Source organism: Populus euphratica, unplaced genomic scaffold (genome assembly GCF_000495115.2).
Source record: "Populus euphratica unplaced genomic scaffold, PopEup_1.0 scaffold1.1, whole genome shotgun sequence".
Classification (NCBI taxonomy): Eukaryota; Viridiplantae; Streptophyta; class Magnoliopsida; order Malpighiales; family Salicaceae; genus Populus; species Populus euphratica.
In genome coordinates, this window is record NW_011499845.1 from 2,784,217 (window position 1) to 2,804,770 (window position 20,554).

The window sequence follows — 20,554 nt, forward strand, 5'->3', positions numbered from 1 at the left end:
TTCCGGTAAACCATCTATTAATTTATTTTTTAATAAAATTTTATAACCCTATTTTGTAAAAATAGACATTAATTTAACGTTGAAATATTTAACAAAGCATCAAGAAAGCTAAAACAAAGAACATACCAATACAAGTTTCAACGAGTAAAACCATGAATAATTTAAAAAGATTAAAAATAATAATAAAATTGAGTGATTAAATCGTAAACCATGCAAAACTACAACTAAAATATAAAAAAATTAAAAAATAAACATAATATTTTGTTAAGCTCTCACGTGATTCAATTTAAATTTCTAGTCCAATAAAGAGTCAAGTTGATTTTATAAGTTTAAATTGTTATGCTGAATTTGATAATATGTCCATGACTTTCTTGCCCTTTGTTTTTTTTTTTCAGTTTTGTTTTATCTTTATTTTTTTATTTCATTTTTTAATATTAAATTTTTAACTAATTTTATCATTTAATTCTAAATTATTTTTTATATTTTTAATTATATATTAAAAAAATTTAACCCAACAAAGTTAACAATCTTGGATTGCAAGTTTTGCATGTTGACAATGGGACATATGACATGTTTTTTTTTTTTGTTTTTTTTTTTGTATCTATATAATAAATAAGGTTGTGTCATGTAACCCATCAAGATTTGATTTAAAATTTAAATTAAATAATAAATCAAGTTCATATTTTTCAAGTTTAAATGGTTGTTGTGAGTTATATAATAATATTTAAAAGTATTTTATATTACTTTTTTACGTAAAAAAAAGTGGTTCAGTCCTTTTCCAAACAATGTTTTTTTATTTAATATAATGTTTTTATTACTTAACTAGATTCTTTTGTTTTTCAGTGCCTGACATGGAAGCGTATCTACTTGCCCTTTGATTCCATTTCTGCTACCTGCTACCCCTTTTCAGTTCTCTGAACTCGTGTCTGACGTGTTCTCTCTCTATTTAAATCTCTCTTTGCCTCTTATCTTATGTCTGTACTTAGAGTATATTCTTGAATACTGTTAGCAACGGTAAAAGGAGCCTCTGTTGCAATAGTTCTTGGTAACTACCTGTCATGTCTAGCAGTCGTCCCCGGTTCTGCCCTTCTTCTATGTCAGGTTCTCTCTCTTGAACTTTTATGGGGTTTTGGCTATCTGGACAGTGCAACTATGCATTCAAGTTTCCTTTTTGTTATTTTTGTTCATTTTGTTGCTGTGCTTCTTATGTTGTAGAATTTCGTTTCACTATGTCTTATTTGAAATCTTTATGATTTTATACATTGCACGCATGCTTACCGGGGCATGAAATAACTTCAGTCATCTCTGGTTATCGAGTTATTGTCGGTTAGAACTTGGAAGAAAGAAGTGGAAGTGCTATTACAGAGAGCATACTTTGTTTTATGTTCTTAATAATTGGTATTTGATTATTCTAACAGTTGATTGTTTGATTTTATTTCTCGACCATTCATTTGGCACTCGTGGTTTCTTTCCCCAGGATGCTTTTTCAAATCTGTAATTTATCTATAATTCATGATGAATAACCTGACTTGGCTTTCTTTCCCTCTGGCCAATGTTCCTTTTGCGAAGCAACCTTCACAGACCCTGCATCAAAATTAGTCACAGGAGAATTCAAGACAACCAGTCTGGTACCTGATACTGCAATTCATTTGAATTGTTCCATCTATTCTATGAGAAATTAAAGGATTGAACATTGTGCTCGTTGATTTTCCATTTTTAATCATGCAGAACTTTCATGGAGCCAAGGAAAGGATCAAGAAGATGTTTGATAAGATTGAATTGTCAGTGTCCTCATATGACACTGCTTGGGTGGCAATGGTCCCATCTCCATATTGTCCGGAAACTCCTCGTTTTCCAGAGTGCACAAAATGGATTTTGGATAATCAACTTGGTGATGGCTCCTGGAGTCTTCCTCATCGCCATCCATTGCTAGTTAAGGATGCTCTTTCATCTACATTAGCGTGCATCCTTGCATTGAAGCGATGGGGTATCGGTGAAGAACAGATAAATAAAGGTACTCTTTTAAGTTATATCAAGTGTTTACCAATTATTCTTAGGTGACCAAATTGCATGATTAAGCAACAGGATACTTGAGCTCGATAAATATTCTCTCCCTTGTTGCAGGCCTTCGATTTATTGAGTTGAATTCCGCTTCAGTTACGGATAACGAGCAACATAAACCAATTGGATTTGATATAATATTTCCTGGCATGATTGAATATGCCAAAGATTTGGATTTGAACCTCCCTTTTAAGCCGACAGATATAAATTTCATGCTCCACAGGAGGGCGTTGGAGCTTACAAGGTGAAATTCTATCTTACGCATTTGCCATTTTGGTCCGCGTCTATGTTCATAAAACATCTTTTCATAACAATGATACCAAACTTCAAAAATGAACAAATTGGCTTTGCCAAGTTGGGAAGGATCAGACTGTTCAAGCTCAGCCAACCCCTGCCTTGAAACTGGGATTAGTTGGCTCAGCTCTGCTTAATGGAGCTGTTTACTGCTCTCTAGGAGCAAGGTCTAGAACAAGGTTTCAGTTCTTCAAATTATACAAGTGCACTTTAAATATTTTTCAAAAAATGCGTGGAGCCCGTGGACTGATCCCCAATGTTAGAAATACGTTGTCATTTCTAAAGTGTAATACATCATATTGGAATGGCCTGGTTTTCATTTGGAGTCTGTATATGTAGTGGCGGTGGCAAGAACTTGGAGGGCAGAAGAGCGTACTTGGCATATGTTTCGGAAGGAATTGGAAAATTACAGGATTGGGAAATGGCCATGAAATATCAAAGAAAGAATGGATCACTGTTCAATTCACCATCCACAACAGCAGCTGCTTTTATTCATATTCAAGATGCTGAGTGTCTCCGTTATATTCGTTCACTCTTACAGAAGTTTGGGAATGCAGGTCCAGCCTCGTAACTCTAAATGTGCTATCTATAGCGTTACATCTCTCTGGTATCTAGTTATTGACTTTCTATTGATTTCTTCAGTTCCAACCATTTATCCATTGGATATATATGCTCGTCTTTCTATGGTTGATGCTCTTGAAAGGTTGGGAATCGATCGGCATTTTATGAAGGAAATAAAAATTGTATTGGACGAAACATACCGGTAATGTACCATTTTCAGTTTGCAAATGCAATACCACTGTGTTGTTGATGCAAGCAAATTTCTAGATAACTGAATTCATCTTTATGTTTTAACAAAAAATTTCACTGAAGTTCTGGTTAACTTGTTAGACCATGATCAGATTCTATTGTTGTAACTTTTAACCTTGACATTAGCAAACAAACAGATTTTGGTTGCGGGGGGAGGAAGAGATATTTTTTGATAATGCCACTTGTGCTTTGGCATTTAGGATATTACGTGTGAACGGATATGATGTCTCCCTAGGTATGTTCTTTAGATAGGAGATTTCATGCTTGGATCTTTTGAGGATGTTTTAATCAGTATATCTTTAAAAGGGTTAACATTTGGTGTAGATACATTAAACCAATTTTCAGAAGATCATTTCTCTAATTCACTGGGAGGATATTTGAAGGATTCGGGAGCTGCCTTAGAGTTGTACAGAGCTCTGCAGCTAAGTTATCCAGATGAATCACTTCTGGAAAATCAAAATTCTTGGACAAGCGATTTCCTGAAACAGGGATTATCCAACCCTTCACTTTGTGGAGATCGGCTTCGTAAAAAATATTAACGGAGAGGTAGTTTTGTTTTTCCCCTTATTGTCAAATCCCTGAGAACAGCCTTTTTCAGTTCCATTGAAACTCCTAACTTCCTATATTTTCCTCCACTTCAGGTGCATGATGCTCTCAATTTTCCTGACCATGCAGATTTGCAACGCATAGCTATCAGAAGAAGAATTAAACATTACGCTACAGATGATACGAGGATTTTGAAAACTTCGTATCGGTACATCTTGATTGGTTGAAGAAATTTTTTAATTTGACCGGTCAAATATGGTGTTCTTACTTGTACTTTTACTCTTCATGTCATAGTTGTTCGACTATTGGTAACCAGGATTTTCTCAAATTGGCTGTAGAAGACTTCAATATCTGCCAATCAATACAGCGTGAAGAACTCAAACATATCGGGAGGTGCGTTTTCTACACAAGCTTTGAACCATGACTTGGTGGCCTTCATTGAATATACATCGAGAGCAGGATATATTGAGCGCAAAGCTAGCTTTGCTGCATTCACCCCCTTTTGTCTCTTTTACTTTTCAAGATGGAATCGCAGCTTTTGCTGGAGCTACTCACCACTGATGTCGCGACTTTACCCTGATCTCAATCTCATTGGAGTTCTTAAATTTTTCAATCAAAGATCCAAATGTCCTTGACACGGACTAAATTATTAGCTATCTCAGTGCATTTAGTTAATTGTTTGGCACTTCAAATATTACTTGTTTATAGCAAGATACCTGTCATGTAAACAGGTGGGTTGTAGAGAGGAGACTGGACAAGCTAAAGTTTGCTAGGCAGAAGGAGGCCTACTGTTACTTCTCTGCTGCAGCAACTCTCTTCGCTCCAGAACTATCTGATGCACGCATGTCATGGGCAAAAAATAGTGTGCTTTCTACTGTTGTTGATGACTTCTTTGATGTTGGTGGTTCTGAGGAAGAACTAGTAAACCTTATTCAATTGATTGAGAGGCATGTTTCGTTTCCCCTTTCAATTTCTTCACTTTCTAGATGATTCTCCTGTGTTCAAGTCATGATTTATTTCTAATGGAATGCAGATGGGATGTCAATGGCAGTGCTGATTTTTGTTCTGAGGAAGTTGAGATCATATATTCGGCAATTCACAGCACTATAAGTGAGACAGGAGACAAATCTTTCGGATGGCAAGGACGCGATGTGAAAAGCCATGTTATCAAGATTGTAAGACGAATTCCAACTTAATTATATAATATTGTTACCACCATATTAGCATAATTGGAAAGAGAATTTTTGACGGTTCAGTTTTGCATATGTTATCAAGATTGTAAGACGAATTCCTACTTAATTATTATAATATTGTTACCACCATATTAGCAAAATTGGAAAGAGACAATTTTTGACGCTTCAGTTTTGCTTTACAGTGGTTGGATTTGCTCAAATCCATGTTGACAGAAGCACAATGGTCAAGTAACAAATCAGTGCCAACCCTTGATGAATACATGACAACTGCATATGTATCGTTTGCTTTAGGGCCTATTGTCCTTCCAGCTCTGTATTTTGTGTGGCCTAAGCTTTCAGATGAGGTTGCTGGACATCCTGAATTGCTTAATCTATTTAAGGTTATGAGCACTTGCGGGCGTCTGCTCAATGACTGGAGAAGCTTTAAGGTGGACGATTCTTTTCAAGGGATATAAAATGAGATGTTATCGGCCTCATGTCTGATATTACTTGTTTGGTTGTTAACCATGTTTTGCTTTTTGCAGAGAGAAACTGAAGAAGGGAAATTGAATGCTGTCTCATTGTACATGATTCACAGCGGTGGCGCTTTAACTGAAGAAGAGGCCATTGAACATTTTAAAGGATTGATCGACAGCCAGAGAAGACACTTGCTTCAATTAGTTTTGCAGGAAAAGGATAGTATAATTCCTCGACCCTGCAAGGATTTGTTTTGGAACTTGATAAAGATATTGCACACGTTCTACATGAAGGATGATGGATTCACTTCAAACGAGATGATAAGTGTTGCCAAGGCAATACTAAATGAACCCATCTCTCTAGATGAATTATAAGCAAATGCTATGAAACATGTGAATCCTGCCTACTTTTCTGAATTTCTCAAACCAGCAGCGAGGTATCTGTCATTGTTGTTTATGAATGCTCATGTTTTTCTCTGGCACTGCTTGTCATTGTGGCCAGGCTTCCTTGATATCACTCCGTGGCATGTATCTGGGAACCATGATGGGAGACAACAAAGAGCTGCTGCCGCTAGAATCTAGCTAAACATGCAAGAACGCACCATCAGGGGCTGAACCAAGCTCTTCTTGCTAGAGAAAAAAAAGATGCGGAGCCTCCAGACTTTAGAAAACACCTAGTTGATTTAAAGCACGCCTTTCAATTTTTCCTTGATCATTCAACTATCAGCCTACCATGCCACGTGGATTGCTAAATCAGAAGTATACAAACAATTCTTGTCCACTCACCATACATTAAAAAAAAAAACAAAGAATTGTTTGTTTGAGGAGCAGAGTGCAAAATTGGTTAATTAATTCATCAAATTCTCTTACACTTAAATAGGACAACCGATAAAATACACGCAGGTGATTGCTCTCATGCCTGGCAACAAGGGGCAAAGATCATCAAGGCACTTCTGGTATTCCCAGCAGAAACCGCTCATGACTTTCACAAAGGAGCCCATGTCAAATTGGCACAGCTCCTTCAAGATTCGTGCGGCGTGCGGTTCAATTAAACGCTACTCACACTCAAATATCACTTCGGAATTTAGAACTGGTCGTTATCAGTAGCAATAAATGCCGGACAGGTTACATTCAAAAGGCTTTCTTCTCATGTGAAGTCAGTCCATGAACTCCACCTTCAACTTGGGCTGCTGCTGTCCGTACCTATAGCAAGCCAGAGGAATAAGGGTCAAACACCGTGTGGACGAAAAATAAAAGAGCAAAGTTCACACATGACTTCAGCAAGCATGAGTAATAAGCGGGCAACCAAGGGCATGATGAACAACTTCTAGTATTTGAGAATTGGGGATGCAAGTATGATACATGACCTATCGCCAATGAATCAAAACATTTACCCCTAATCTCTTCAAACACACCCTCCCGGCCCTCCTGACAATTCAGAATATGTTATTGATGCGTTGCCCTGTACTTGAGCTGTTTTGGTTGATTTGCAAAGGTAGTAACTATTTTAATCATTTAAGATGGTTTATGCCTCCACAAGGAGGCTAACTTCAAATGCTCAACCAGAAAGCTATAAAAAACGTATATTTACACATATTCTGATGGATAAAGACTTTAGCTTCACGCAGTCACGGATTATTTCCACGCATCAAAAACGACCAAATTATCTCAATACCAGAAGTATGAGAAAGCCATCCGTACCTCAAGCCTAAGTGTCTTCGACCTTAACAAATCATGAGCAGACTGCAACGAGGAAGCACCAAGATCCTGGAACCCTTGCTTTACTGCTTGCATAGTGTAAGGTACTAACTTCAAAACAGAACCTTTATCAGCAACTGCTCCTACAACTCCCTGAGCAATCTTTAGCTTAGCAGTATCACCCAGGTATCTTTGATCACTTCCTTTAGTCATTGCTTCAAGGGAGCCCATGCCACGATATTTTTTAACCCGGCATTTTTTCTGGTATGGAAAATTGTTAGAATTCACAGAATTGAAACTGCATCTAGAGCCAATGAATGTATCCAGTCATATTTTGTCATGAAGCAAGAATAAAAATGATCACAAAATAATGTGGCATGTTACTGATATAAAACCGTAAATCACAAGCATGCTGCATTAGTGTCTGAATATTCATATATTATTAAGTACACACATCAGCTGACATGTTCATGAGACTGCCTTACTAACTTAACAAGTGTCCATTATGATTCATAATTCATAAGTGCATTCCCAAATAATCCAATGCTAACCAATGTTAACAAATGCACACAAACAACAATTTTTCATTTTATAGTAATGTTCAGGTTCACTTAGCTATCTATTCTCAACACCAACCTTACCTTTAAAAGACAGGTTAAAAGATGAGGATTACCTCAGCTACAGAAGATTATCTCGACAAGATAGTCTCCTAATAAGATTTCTTAACAATTAGAAAAACCTTTATTTATGAAGTTTCAAACTTCAAGGTTACTTTTGAGTTCCCTGTCCAAAAGCTTGCACAGCTTTATTGCCTCCGCCAATGAAAAAACATCGATAACGACAAATCGGAGAGGAAATACTGGATGGGCCACAGGGATAATTGTGGTTTCTTTTACTTTTTTGTTAATACGTAATCATCTTAATTCAAGGAAATAATTCCAAAAGAACAAAAGTGTGAAAAGGAAGTTTGTAAAAAACCCACTTTCAAGAAAGATGCTAGAAGAAACCAGCTAAAAGACTAGTTTTCATTGCCATTTAGCCATGGCGTACCTTCTCATCGTACTCATAAGCCCCAGGAGCTTCAGTACTTCCAGCTAAAAAGCTTCCCATCATTACAGTAGATGCCCCAAGCACCAGGGCTTTGACAATATGCCCTGAGAATGAAATGCCACCATCTGCAATGACAGGAATGCCACTTTGTGAGGCAATGGATGAAACCTTGTAAACAGCAGTTGCCTGGGAAGTTGCAATGCAAGAAAAACAACTTTCAGTGTGGAGAAAAGGATGGATGTGCGAATTATCTTAACTATTCACACGAAATCATTCACTTTGGAATTCAGTGCTCTGTTACAGAAATCCGTATGCATGGTTGTGCTGGAACTCCTTTTCTCTTGGCATTTTTAGATCCTTGCATACTAAAAACAACAAAGATAATGTCTTCAAGTAAAATGGTTGGTGCTGTGCCACTAGCCATTATCCAAACTAAGTAAAAACATGATACCATTAACAGATAGAGTCCTTTACCTGTCCTCGCCCAACTGCACAAACCTCTTGTGTGGTGCATATGGACCCAGACCCCATACCAACTCTCAACCCATCTACACCTGCCTTGATCAAATTCTGTGCTTGACTCATCGTCACCACATTCCCACCAACCACATCCAGCTCCGGATAGGCCTGTTTCACATACTTAATCATCTCAACCTGATAAACAGAATTCCCTTGTGAACTATCCAGCACAATAACATCAACCCCTGCTTTAACCAACTGCTCCAACCTCTCCTTGTCCGACTCCCTTGTCCCAATCGCCGCCCCAACCATCCACCTCCCATCAGACCCCACCGTTCCCTTCCCTAGCTTAGGATATCCCTTCAACCTTTCAACCTCCTCCTTCGTCACCGCATCCACCACTTCTCCTCCCTCCTTCTCCACCACCACAAAACCACGCCCTTCCTCTTTTAACTTCTCATCAATCTGCGTCAAATCATAATCCCACGGCACGCACACGTTCGCATCCGTGTGCATGACCTCCCCCAATTTAATTTCTTTATCTTTCAACCCCAGCCAATCAGACTTCGCAACATATCCCAGCAACTTCGTCTTCTGAGTCCCTAAGCAATATGAAACAGAAATCCTAAGCACTTCCTTTTCTTTTAAGAAGAAAAATAATCGAAAAAGAAGTGATTTATTTTTTTATATTCCTTTTATTTTATTACCTGATTGAGTGACAAGAACAAAAGGAACATCATGGCTGTCAAACTCGTCAGCAATCCGTGAATCAGGCGCCTTAAAAACTGGACTCGACAATATAGGCACGCGGCGTGACTTAACGGATCTGATCATATCAGCTTGCTCAGACGGCGTTACATTAGAGTGAATAATCCCAATTCCACCTAGCGCCGCCATCGCTGAAGCCATGTAGGACTCAGTGACGGTATCCATGGGAGAGGAAACCCATGGGATAGAGAGGGGGACATTGCGGGAGAGTTTAGTTGAGAGGTTAACGGCGTCGGTTGGGAAGTCGATGTAATGAGGGAGGAAAATGACATCATCGTATGTGTAGGAGTAGCCTTGGTTGAAGAGTTTTTCGGCGGGGAAACCGTCTTCGAATTCTGTCGCCATTTACTGGTAGTGGTGACGGCGACGGTGGTTGTTGCGGGGAGGGGAAATACTTACTGGAGGTTGGGGGCGTGGGATGAGATTGGTTTTGTTAGGTTTGGTAGATATTAGATAGATAATGATGAATTGAAATATGGAGGGAAGGGAAATGGACAGAAGGAGAGTGATTGGGTGTCCTACGGTATATGGTAATTTGGGTGGTCCATTCATCATTACTGTCCATTATGAATTTGTCCATCTAGCTTTTACGTGAAAAACTTTTGTGCACTTATGATTATCTAAGTTTTGATTTTGTTTTGTTCTATAAAAAACTTTTACGGTATATAAAACTTTTGTTCTGTAAAATAAATCAAAAACCGAGAATTTTTTATTTTTGTCATTGTTCACTGTAAGTCAAGGCCCTTGGTTCCCTTGATGTTTTTGTAGTTATTTCTTTTATTGTTTTGAATTTTGAGTCAGGCTTTTCTATAATTAACTCGCATATGGACGACACCTGCTCCCTTAAGGCAGGCCATGCATCGTTCTTTATATTTTTTTAATTTTATTTTCTAATATTTTATTGATTTATAGCTTTGCTTTGTTGTTTTAAATGTTTGTTTTTTATGGTGCTGCTTCTGAACTTATAATTCGATTATGGGTTTTAAACTCTAGCATAAGTTGGTTTTGATATTTTTTTAAGGTTTTATTTTTTCTTTACTTTATTGATAAGATAACATAAGCGGGCATGAATTTATTTTTTCATGGATTTATTTTATTTTATTCTTAATTTCACCATTACATGTTATATTTTTTATAATTAAATTTAATAATTTTATTTAATTTATTTTTGATAATACCATCTCAATATCACAACCAACTTGTGGATTTTACATGCTAAATTAAGTGGATTTTTTTAAAATATTTTTTATGTTATTGATCTTTTTACCACTTCATCTACCATCTACCATTGTTGCGTCTTTTTATTTGTATTAGATGAGATAAGCTTACTAGACTCAATTTAGTTAATAATTAAAGTTTCAAATCTTTTTAGTATTTTTTCAAATGCTTTTATGACTGATTTTTTTTATATGTTTAAAAAAAGTTTTAATTGGCCTTTAATATAGCATGAGTTTTTCTGTCTCTTTAGAGTTTGTTTTGTATTATAATAATAACTAATTTTTAAAATATTTTTTATTTAAAAATATAATTAAATTATATTTTTATTTTATTTTTTAAAAATTATTTTTAATAATAAAATATAAATTCATTTTAAAAACATCAAAACACATGATTCTGATGTGATATAAAATATTAGTATAAACTATTAAAAGCATGTTGGAGAGTGTAATTATAGTTATGGTAATTTTTTAAAGTAATTTTATTTAAAAAATATATTAATAATATTTTTTAATTTTTAATTTTTTTTCCTAATTAGCATATGAAAATGATTAAAAAAATATTAATTTACAATAAAAAATTAATTTTTTTAAAAGCGTTTATAAAATACAGCACGCCTAGCTGGTCTCGTAAAGCGGGACAGTCAGCAACCGACACAATACGGCAATAGTGCGTTCTGACCAGGAGCACTCTCCAATGTCGTTTTCATTCTGTTCTTGTCCAAAGGGTAATTGTTAATTAATGGGTGTCCACGCAGTTTAATTAATCCGGAAACTAATTTTGACAAGTCTTTAATCATTAATTTCAAAACAGGGATTCTATTTTTTTAAAAAAAAAACCATAGCCAGGAGAAAAAACTGAAACTTCATTAACACTTCTCCGCTGAAAAAACTAAAAAAATTATTTTTTCAGCTTTTCAATTTTTATAATGAATTTGAAGAACACACCTTAGATATTCTTTACCTTTATATACAAGTGTCCACTTCCTTTTCAAACAAAAAAGTATAAATAATACATTTAAATGTATAAATGTTCCGTAACAATGTAAAACATTAAACCATTTTTTTCATTTTCATATTCAACTAGCAGCATAAAATTATTTTCTTGTAGGAAATTTAATACAAATATTTATTTTTTCAAGCTGAAAAGTATAATTTTGTATGGTGTTTTAAAAAAATAAATTAATATTTTATAAAAAATCACTGTTATAAAATAGTGATTTTGATTTTTATATTGAAAATAGTTACAATACTAGCACAATTTTTATTTTCTTTTAATTAAAAACTTTATCTCAGTTCTTAATAAAAGAATATGTATTTTTCTATCTTTTTTTTTTTAAAGGTTGGAAAGGAAAAACATTGAATAGGAGACATTTCTTTATTGGTTAACAGACCAAGGTCATCCAATTGTTAACCCTTGCAAAACAAGAGGTAACAAACTTTATTTTCCGGGTAGATTATGAATTTGCTTGGTTAATTTTAATATTTTAAATAAAAAATAAAAATTAATTTCATCAATTTTTATATAAATTCAACTAAATTAATTAAGTTTATCTCAATGAATTTTTAAACGGGCACAAAATAAAACTTGGCTAAGTTTAAGTGCTTGTTATTTCAACCACAATTAAAAATAATTATTAAGAGGACATTTAAGAATATGATAATAATTGTTTTTAAAGTATTTTTTATTTTAAAATATAGTAAAATATTTTTTTATTTTTTAAAATTTTTTTTTGTTATCAACACATTAAAATAATATTAAAATATAAAAAAATTAATTTAAAATATCAATAAAAATAAGATAAAATTTTAATTTTTTTAAAAATACTTTTTAACACCAGTGACAAACTTATCCATCCGTGGGTTATGAATAGAGGCAACGGGATTGTTCCGGTTTAATAATCATAGTCAATCATCAAGGAAGGAATTCCGAACATTTTTTCTATACATTAATTTTTTGAACTTAAATATGGCTCTACAAATATTGCATACATGTGCGATCACAGGAATAAAACATGCAATTGGAATTACTGCACGTCCTGTTTATATGTTTATTCGAGTTAATACAACTCACACGGGAGGAATACAGGGAGGTCCCTTGTACAAAAAGAAGAATTTCATGACGAGGATGATAACCTAAAAAGAAATAGAAATAGAAATCCAAGCCTAATCTACCTGGGGACCCACCTAAGGAGCACTACTTACAAAATTCGTGCCTTGACAGATCGTAAAATGACCCTACAAATTTATTTAGAAATGAACCATCAGAGAGAGAGATTGGCCTCTGCTGTCTCGGAGACTGGTTTGCTATCTATTCACTGTTGTCCCAGGAAGATCGAAGAGCCTTCATCTCCTCACGTGTACATAAATCTACAGCCATCATAGCCTGCGAATGATATAAAAAAGAAGACTAATTACAATGAAAAGACAAATAATAATAATAATGCAAGGTCCGATGTCGTGATAAGCAGCACAAATAAGAAGTATATTGATGTGTGATTTAAGGGAATTACTAGGATCAACGGTGACTAGCATGGCAGTGCCTCCAAAGGAACAAGTGCCACCAGCAACTTTGGTCCTCTGCCAGTAACTATTGAAGGCATAGGAAGCATGTGCAAACAATGTGTTGGGCTCAAAGCATGACCCACTCGGTTGAATCGAGTCACAATCTGCCCCAGACCCACAAGCGTAGTTCATTGCTTCTTGAATGATTGGATCGGGCACCGAAGGCTTGGCAACACACCATAAGGCTGTGTACGGGCTTGTTCTTGGAGATGGTGGCCCTGTAGGAGGTGGATACACAACAGGTGGTTGAAAAACCCGCGGGCTTGGAACAAATCCAGTTGGAGATGGAACAAAAATGGGCGGGCTAGGGATGTAGCTTGGTGGACTAGGCTCGTAATAAGGGGGACCAGGTTCAGCTTCTGGTGGGCTTGGAACGTAGATGGTCGGGCTAGGCACTGATTCCGGCGTGCCTGGGATGGTACCCGGCGGACTCGGGACGGCAACTTCTGGTGTTCCGGGAATGTTGACGGGTGGGCCTGGCACAACTTCTGGCGGGCTTGGAGTGACACCAGGTGGACTAGGTACTATTTCGGGTGGATTGGGAATCGGGGTGAATTCGGGCGGGCTTGGTACCCCACCAGTTGGGCTTGGAGGTGGGTTTAGGATGGGAAGAACCGGTGGTGGATAAGAGAAGGGTGGTGGAGATGCAGAGGGCACGTATCCTGCTGGAGTTGGAATTGTGGATGGGGGTTGTGGGGTGTTTGGAGGATAAATGCAGTATGGAGGGGCATTATCAGGCAATGAAATTGGTCCTAATGAATCATAAGGTGGCAAGGAAAATGGTGAGCTCACATAGGGACCAGCATTCGATGAATCCATCGTTTCCTGTTGCAGTAGTAATGAAGCCAAGTCAAAGTGATCTGTCACTTTTAATTTCTTTGCATGTCTGTTTACTGAGCTTCTTGTATGCACTGGACCTTTAAATAAGCGCACTGATCTTCTTGCATCTGCTCAAAGGTTATAAAAATAGAGCTATCACCTATCAGTATCCATATCCAATTGCATGCTTCTCATATGCATTGAGATGGTGACTACTGAATCTCGGCTATGCAATGGACCCTATGCGATCTATTCACCGTATGAAATGGTAAGTGACTTGGGATATTCAGCAGAAAAAGATAGAAATAAATGCCAGCACTCTTAATGCTATATAGTTCTATTCTTTCCATCCTTCTTGATCATGGATATGTATTATATATTAGGTAGTTATCAAAACTTGATAGCATGCAGAGCCCACAGCAGTAGCAATTCCATTTTCACAATCTACATGATATATAAGATGGTAAATTAGCTATTAACTTGAAACAAAACGGAGTACTAATCTGTAACTCGAAACAAATTAATGCAGGCCAGAGTGATGTAACTAATTATGGGTGCAAGGGCTTGAGTGAGGGAGCGAGCTTACTGCAAAGAGTGAATGAGGTAGCTGCAATCGTCAAATAGAGTAGTAGAATGCAAACTCTCCTGCAACCTTTGCTTATTTCCATTCCTTTCGAGCCAACCAAAGCTTCCAAGATGAAAGCTCTTAATTATGCTCAGACTCCACGCCCTTCGAAGAATACGAGATAACACCAGCCATTTGCTTATATATACAGAGGAGTGTCACGGCACCCTTGGACGGTCCTAGAATGGCTCAAAGTAAAGTAATTTAAGGCCGTGAGGGACAGGTGGCAGCGTTGGCCATAAAGATTGATTCTTTAGCAGCTTCACTTTGCTATACAGCCCGCTTTGCTTAGAGTGGTGTATGTGAAGAAATGCTAAAGAAGTTTAAAAGGTGTGATAGAAGGCATATTTTATAGGAAGTTGTTCCCTGATGTGCACAATGATAATCTATCTCTTCATTTTTTTTTGGGGTGCCCATGTATCATGGCATATATGCTTGCTTGACATTGAAAAAAAATGAAAGTGTTGATTTTTGCCTGCCCTTTTTTCTTGCTTGCTTTCTACTCAAAGCTCTCTCATGTTGGAGGCAGAGGCACCCTTTTGTCCCTTGAACGATTTCGAATCATTCGTGGCCTCATTGGGCTCTAGGATTGATAAAACAGTACCTCCAATTCCATGCAAATTTATTGCTGATGGTGGTTTTTTCATCATGAAAAAAAAAAAAAAAACAGTGCATCTCCGACAATTGCGTGCATGGCTTGTGTTTGTGTTGTTTTCTTAATTTCCACTAAACATGTCAAAAGTATGTCATATTCGAATTATATATGTCAATTCAAATCACACTATATCGTAATATTTTTAATATTAAAACCTAAATTTTAATATTTTTAACCTTAAAAAAGAAAAACATTACACAATAAACCTTCAAAACCTCGTTCTCAATCATAAAATATATTTTAATTGATCTAAAAACTTGAAATTAAAATGAAATTTTCAAACTCAGTTTACCTTTTTGTCACGTCATGAAATGACAACCATATAGCGTGCTCCTCTCTTAAAAATAAACTCCATGACGGAGAGTAATTGATTGCTAAGATGTTGTAATTCAAGATTTTTGTAATTATATGTTTTAGTTGCATTTTTTAAAAAGATAAGTTTTTATTTCAATGTTGCATTTATTCATCTTCCCAAAAAGAATTTTAAGTTTTATAAGTAAATTACTAAATCATTTATTACTGGTCATGTTAAAGACTGTAGCTCTGTGAGAAATTACCGCACCGGATAGAACAGTGAAGTTAGGGCCTGGGAAATGTACCGAGGATATTGAAGATAAATAAGCTGTTTGGAAGTACGATGGGAATTGTATTTTAAAAAAAATTAATTTTTTTATATATTTTAAATATTTTTAATACATTAATTTTAAAAATAATTTTTTAAAAATATTTACAATATTATTTTAATATATTTTAATATAACAAATACTTTAAAAAATAACTCCCTTACATTTTCAAAGTGCTAAGATCACTGACTGTGTCCGTGAAATAGCTAGCAGGAGTGTTACACGTGGCTGTAATCAGCAGTTTAAGCTTGGCAGTGGAAAAGGTGGGAATCCGGTTCTCGTAGAGTTTGTTGATTCGTTGGCAGTTAAGTAGGCAGCAGTTATTACTTATTAGGCCGTTAAGTAGGAGGTTGTTATGATCATTTTTGTGTTTTTTTGAGTCATTTAATGTTACGATCATGTTTTTTTTTATCACACCAATATCATGGTAATTTTTAAAAAATTAATTTATATAAAAAAATATTTTTAATATTTTATTCTAAAATAAAAAAATTTTATTTAAAAAGTTATCACCTAATATTATAGTCATTAAAAATTTTAATTAATTAATATAAATTTTATGATACGGGATTAGTTATATAAAAATAATAATATTATTAAATCTTAAATATCGTATATGAATTAAGCTGCATCACTAATTTTGTTTTTAATTACTAAGAGTTTGTTGGATTATACTACTGATAGTTTACTTGTAATATTTCTGACTCTGATATCATTAAATATTCGAATATAAATACTTCCTACTCTAGTATTGGTAAAGATTAAGTAATATAAAAAAATAGTAATCTTAACTTTAACGTCAATGAATAAGCTTAAATTTAAAATAAAAAATATATATTTATATATTTTTTTGTTGTTTTTTATATAAAAAAATTTACATTTCACAGTAAAAATCTATAAATCAATTATATAGTTAAATCATAAAAAAGACCATAAATAAATTCAGAAAGATCTATGAATTTTTATGATATAAAAAAAGAAAGATTGTTTGGCGATATACAAAAACAAAAGACAATAAAATAAAGAGGATTGGAGTAATGATATGTTTTACTAAATATACCCTTGGTTCAAAATAAATTGGGCAGGCTGAGTCCGAGGCTCAGGCCCAGCCCGGCCTCAACTTCTTTGTTTTTTTGGTTTTTGATGGGATCCAGTCTATGAGATGGTTGGTGATTCAAGTAAGATTGCAACTTCATTCAGTGCATCTAACAGGGTGCTTATGTATTTAGCTAAAGCAGAAAGGTTGGACGTGTCATTTTGGTGTTTCAAGAAGGCTCAGGATTCCGGCAATAAAATTGATACAGAGACATATAATATACAAGGCATCTGAGATATATGAGAGCATGGAAGCAGCAAAGTAATCATTGGATGGCTCAACTTATGAGCTGATGATACCAAGCTTGGAAAAATCAGGTCACCTGGATGCTGCTTTTAAGCTTTTCTTAGAGATGAAAGAAATGAACTTTTGTCCAAGCCCTAGCGTTTTTAACTGCTCGTTCATTCAATGGGGAAAGCAAGGAGGTTGGAGACATCGATGAAGGTTTGCATGGAAATGCAAGGCTTAGGGCTCAAACCATTTGTTATCATGCGTGTTTCCTTGATTGAGTCCTACACCAAGGCTGGGAAATTAGATACTGCTCGCAGACTTTGGGATGAGATGAAGATAGCTGACTTTAAGCCTAACTTTGGGTTGTGTACATTAATAATTGCATCCCGTGCTAACTCAGGGAAGCTTGATATTGCAATGTTCATTTTTCCAGACATGGAAAAGGCTGGTTCATCTCTTCTTGAAATGCATTCTGCCGCTGGACAATTGATGCTGCTATGAAGCTGTACAACTCGATGACCAATGCATGTTTGAGTACATATACTGCCCTTTTGACTCTCTTGGCTCATAAGAAGCTTGTGGATGTGGCTGCCTAAATTTCACTTGAGATGAAGGCTATGGGATAATCTGTTGATGTGAGTGCCAGTGATGTTTTTATTTTTTCACATTAAGGAGGTTCTGTTGATCTTGCTTTGAGGTGGCTGCGCTTCACGAGTTCATCAGGGATAAGGACGAATAATTTTATAATCGGGCAGTTATTTGAGTCTTGCATCAAGAATGGTTTATATTAATCAAGCAAGCCTCTCCTAGAGACTTGTGTGAACCCTGCCGCAAAAGTTACACATCAATTCTTGCCTATCTTGTCCAATGCCAAGAAGAGCAGAATGAGATGCATTCGATGGCAATCCTTAGTGCTACTAGACACAAGTCACATGCTTTTATGTGTGGGCTCTTCACTGGCCCATAAAAGAGGAAACAACCAGTTTTACCTTTGTGGGGGAGCTTTTTCAGTTCAGGGATTATGAGTTGGAGAAGGGTGATGCGAAGTATTCTGTGAATGTTCTGCTCAATTACCTTTTTTTCTCATGGAGCAGATCAATCGAGCCCGATGTTTTGGAAGGTTTCGAATGAGAATAAGCTTTTTCCAAAGGCTGTTATTTTTTATCAGCATATTGCCTGGTCCCTTGATGCTAGGAACCTGTCCATAGGAGCTGCTCTTATAGCAGTTGTGCAAACTCTCCATAGGCTCAGAAAGCGCATGCTGTCCTATGGCGTCATACCAAGACAGGTCAAATTGGTTACAGGACCAACTCTTAAGGATTTTGGTTGAACAGATGTTGAGCTCCGTAGAATCCCTATTTGAAGTTAGCAAGGTGGTTCAAAGTTCTAAGGGCCCCTGGGGACTTTGTTATGGTGTGGTTTAAGAAACCAATTGTTCAGCAATTTCTTTTGAACGAGATTCCCTCAAGGGCAGACATACTCATGCACAGGCTAAACATACTTTTTCCTACTTCTGCACCTGAAATTAGATCATCGACCCCTCCCAAATCACTCATTTCAGAAAATGCTGTGTCATTATCTATGACACTGGGGATCCTTTCCAGCTGATGTGCTTGCATATATGAAACGAATTGCAAGTGACTATGAACTGAGATATGGCCTTAGATCCTCGGTTTTGCTATCAAGGTCTGTCAAGTTACTTCGCAACTGATAGCTTGGAATATTATCCTAAGCCAAAAAATTAATTGAGAATTAGCAAATTCTAGTTCTCCTTCTTGTTGTGGCCATTTGATTATTGGATATCTTTAGCACTTTATTTATGAAATAAAGACACGGAGTTTTGTTGTACAGTTTTTGTATTGCGTATAATGAAGCTTCATGTACTTGTCAGTTACTATTGGAGCAATGCTTTCCATCCCTTTCCACTAACAGATGATCAGACGAGCAGGGCACTCCTTCTAAGGTTCTAACATTACGAATAACTATTCTTTTGGGGCCAATATATGGTATTTGCATATTTTACAACAAAATAAGTATACAATGCTGACGTTAAAAGCCATCGAGGTCAACGAGATTCCCACTTAGTTAGACAGCAAGAACTGCATTTGTTCTCGATATCAAGTGACTAGAACTTGTATGGTGACAGAATCTATGCGGGTGTCGGTTATATAATCATATCACAATTGCGACAGTGACGAAGTTGTGGTTATGTTTTTTTAAAGTTGGTTGTAATGGATTGAGACATTGAAGATGGACAGTTGTACTGGATTAGTGCAGAGATATTATGATAACCTGCAAAACAAGTTTCAGCTGTAGGAGTAATGGAGCCCAAGAGTGGGTGGAGTGATTTGAGGCCAGCCATCCCCTTTCCATCCTTCTGGTATCTTCAGGTCTTGTTTTCATCTAAGACGGGTCGTTTTTCGAATGTGTTGACTTATTAGGCTTAATGGAGATCTCGTATTTATTTTGAAGACCAATTGATTGTGGGTTATGTGGGTTTTTTAGACATCATTGCATCCCGCTCGAGTCCTCTACCGAGTCATACATCATGCCCGACCCAAACAGATGTTGTTTTCACTCGCGCTTTGGACCTCGGGTTCATCCCATGGCTCATTAGTCGACTTGGGCTTTGCCTTGTGTTTTGTATCCTGGGGCGGGTGTTTTAGATATAAATCCTAAACCCAGAGACAACTTTCCAAATCTAGAAAAAAGTTGAGGGAAATTTGATTCTGCCGAAGAAATGGCATGAGCTCACTAGTTATTGCAAGCCGACATATTCCTAGACTGCATACACGAGTTTCCGCATGAACAGGAGTTGCAACAACAATTGGCAATCGAAGATAGAACTTATTATCACGTTCAATTTGCCAAATAAACAGCAAACAGCAGAGATTGCCATGGAAAATGAGGTCGAGGGTAAGGGACAAATCTCAAGTTCTTTCAGCCTTTTGTTTTCATCTAATTTTCTTGGAATCGGGACGATTGGATTTGGACATTCATTAAATCACCAATCGGTCCAAAGAAATTTTGGCCTCATTTCCTGCCGTACAATTTGTTTGCTTCCTCTTTGTAGTTTGTCCGCCTCCAGACCGCGATGGAGTGTTTTTTCATGAAAGTTAACTTTGTTTTAACTTTTTATTTTTGTCGGTTAATGTTAACTTAGATGTATCTTAATGTAATATTATTTTGAAAAAGAAAATATTATTTTAAATTAAAAAATAATTGAAGTTAACGTGATGAATTCTCACTAGGTTTAATAGAATCATAAAATAATTGTTAAATTAACCCAAGTAAATTTTAAATTAATTATTTAATAAATTTATCATTTTAGATTAATTTAATTGATTAAATTTTGAATTTATTTTTTAATAATGATGAGTTCAAGTCTT

The 20,554-nt window shown here is 36.0% G+C and overlaps 3 protein-coding genes and 1 pseudogene across 3 annotated transcripts; 2 read left to right on the forward strand and 2 right to left on the reverse strand.

Annotated features, from left to right (window-relative positions):
- Positions 1-816: 816 nt before the first annotated feature.
- GA2 (Terpenoid cyclases/Protein prenyltransferases superfamily protein) lies at positions 817-5,820 on the forward strand. Its single transcript, XM_011015997.1, has 14 exons — positions 817-1,101; positions 1,570-1,628; positions 1,729-2,014; positions 2,125-2,305; positions 2,695-2,912; positions 2,998-3,118; positions 3,303-3,400; positions 3,490-3,702; positions 3,799-3,919; positions 4,006-4,104; positions 4,443-4,658; positions 4,745-4,886; positions 5,087-5,332; positions 5,429-5,820. The coding sequence occupies exons 1-14, from the start codon at positions 1,059-1,061 to the stop codon at positions 5,732-5,734; spliced, it is 2,349 nt and encodes a 782-aa protein (XP_011014299.1). The 5' UTR covers positions 817-1,058; the 3' UTR covers positions 5,735-5,820.
- Positions 5,821-6,157: 337 nt separating this feature from the next.
- LOC105118181 (inosine-5'-monophosphate dehydrogenase 2-like) lies at positions 6,158-9,797 on the reverse strand. Its single transcript, XM_011016107.1, has 5 exons — positions 9,274-9,797; positions 8,582-9,168; positions 8,108-8,293; positions 7,061-7,318; positions 6,158-6,562 (listed from the first exon to the last, which is right to left on the reverse strand). The coding sequence occupies exons 1-5, from the start codon at positions 9,677-9,679 to the stop codon at positions 6,491-6,493; spliced, it is 1,509 nt and encodes a 502-aa protein (XP_011014409.1). The 5' UTR covers positions 9,680-9,797; the 3' UTR covers positions 6,158-6,490.
- A 2,752-nt stretch (positions 9,798-12,549) lies between these two features.
- Positions 12,550-14,708, reverse strand: LOC105118268 (extensin-like). The gene is made up of 3 exons (XM_011016219.1): positions 14,522-14,708; positions 13,065-14,063; positions 12,550-12,937 (listed from the first exon to the last, which is right to left on the reverse strand). The coding sequence occupies exons 1-3, from the start codon at positions 14,601-14,603 to the stop codon at positions 12,906-12,908; spliced, it is 1,113 nt and encodes a 370-aa protein (XP_011014521.1). The 5' UTR covers positions 14,604-14,708; the 3' UTR covers positions 12,550-12,905.
- Positions 14,709-15,568: 860 nt separating this feature from the next.
- On the forward strand, positions 15,569-18,773 carry LOC105128026 (pentatricopeptide repeat-containing protein At1g79490, mitochondrial-like; annotated as a pseudogene).
- Positions 18,774-20,554: the final 1,781 nt, after the last annotated feature.

What these genes read in the sequence shown, in the direction of transcription:
- LOC105118181 (XM_011016107.1), bottom strand. Translation starts at nt 9,679, where the DNA reads ATGGCGACAGAATTCGAAGACGGTTTCCCCGCCGAAAAACTCTTCAAC. An exon ending in TGTTCTTGTCACTCAATCAG is followed by an intron (nt 9,169 to 9,273) that starts GTAATAAAATAA and finishes CATATTGCTTAG; the next exon opens with GGACTCAGAAGACGAAGTTG. An exon ending in CGAAGACACTTAGGCTTGAG is followed by an intron (nt 6,563 to 7,060) that starts GTACGGATGGCT and finishes GGCTTGCTATAG; the next exon opens with GTACGGACAGCAGCAGCCCA.
- LOC105118268 (XM_011016219.1), bottom strand. Translation starts at nt 14,603, where the DNA reads ATGGAAATAAGCAAAGGTTGCAGGAGAGTTTGCATTCTACTACTCTAT. An exon ending in TACCTCATTCACTCTTTGCA is followed by an intron (nt 14,064 to 14,521) that starts GTAAGCTCGCTC and finishes ACCTTTGAGCAG; the next exon opens with ATGCAAGAAGATCAGTGCGC. An exon ending in GCTAGTCACCGTTGATCCTA is followed by an intron (nt 12,938 to 13,064) that starts GTAATTCCCTTA and finishes TATCATTCGCAG; the next exon opens with GCTATGATGGCTGTAGATTT.
- GA2 (XM_011015997.1), top strand. Translation starts at nt 1,059, where the DNA reads ATGTCTAGCAGTCGTCCCCGGTTCTGCCCTTCTTCTATGTCAG. An exon ending in CTGCCCTTCTTCTATGTCAG is followed by an intron (nt 1,102 to 1,569) that starts GTTCTCTCTCTT and finishes CCTTTTGCGAAG; the next exon opens with CAACCTTCACAGACCCTGCA. An exon ending in AAAGCCATGTTATCAAGATT is followed by an intron (nt 4,887 to 5,086) that starts GTAAGACGAATT and finishes TTTGCTTTACAG; the next exon opens with TGGTTGGATTTGCTCAAATC.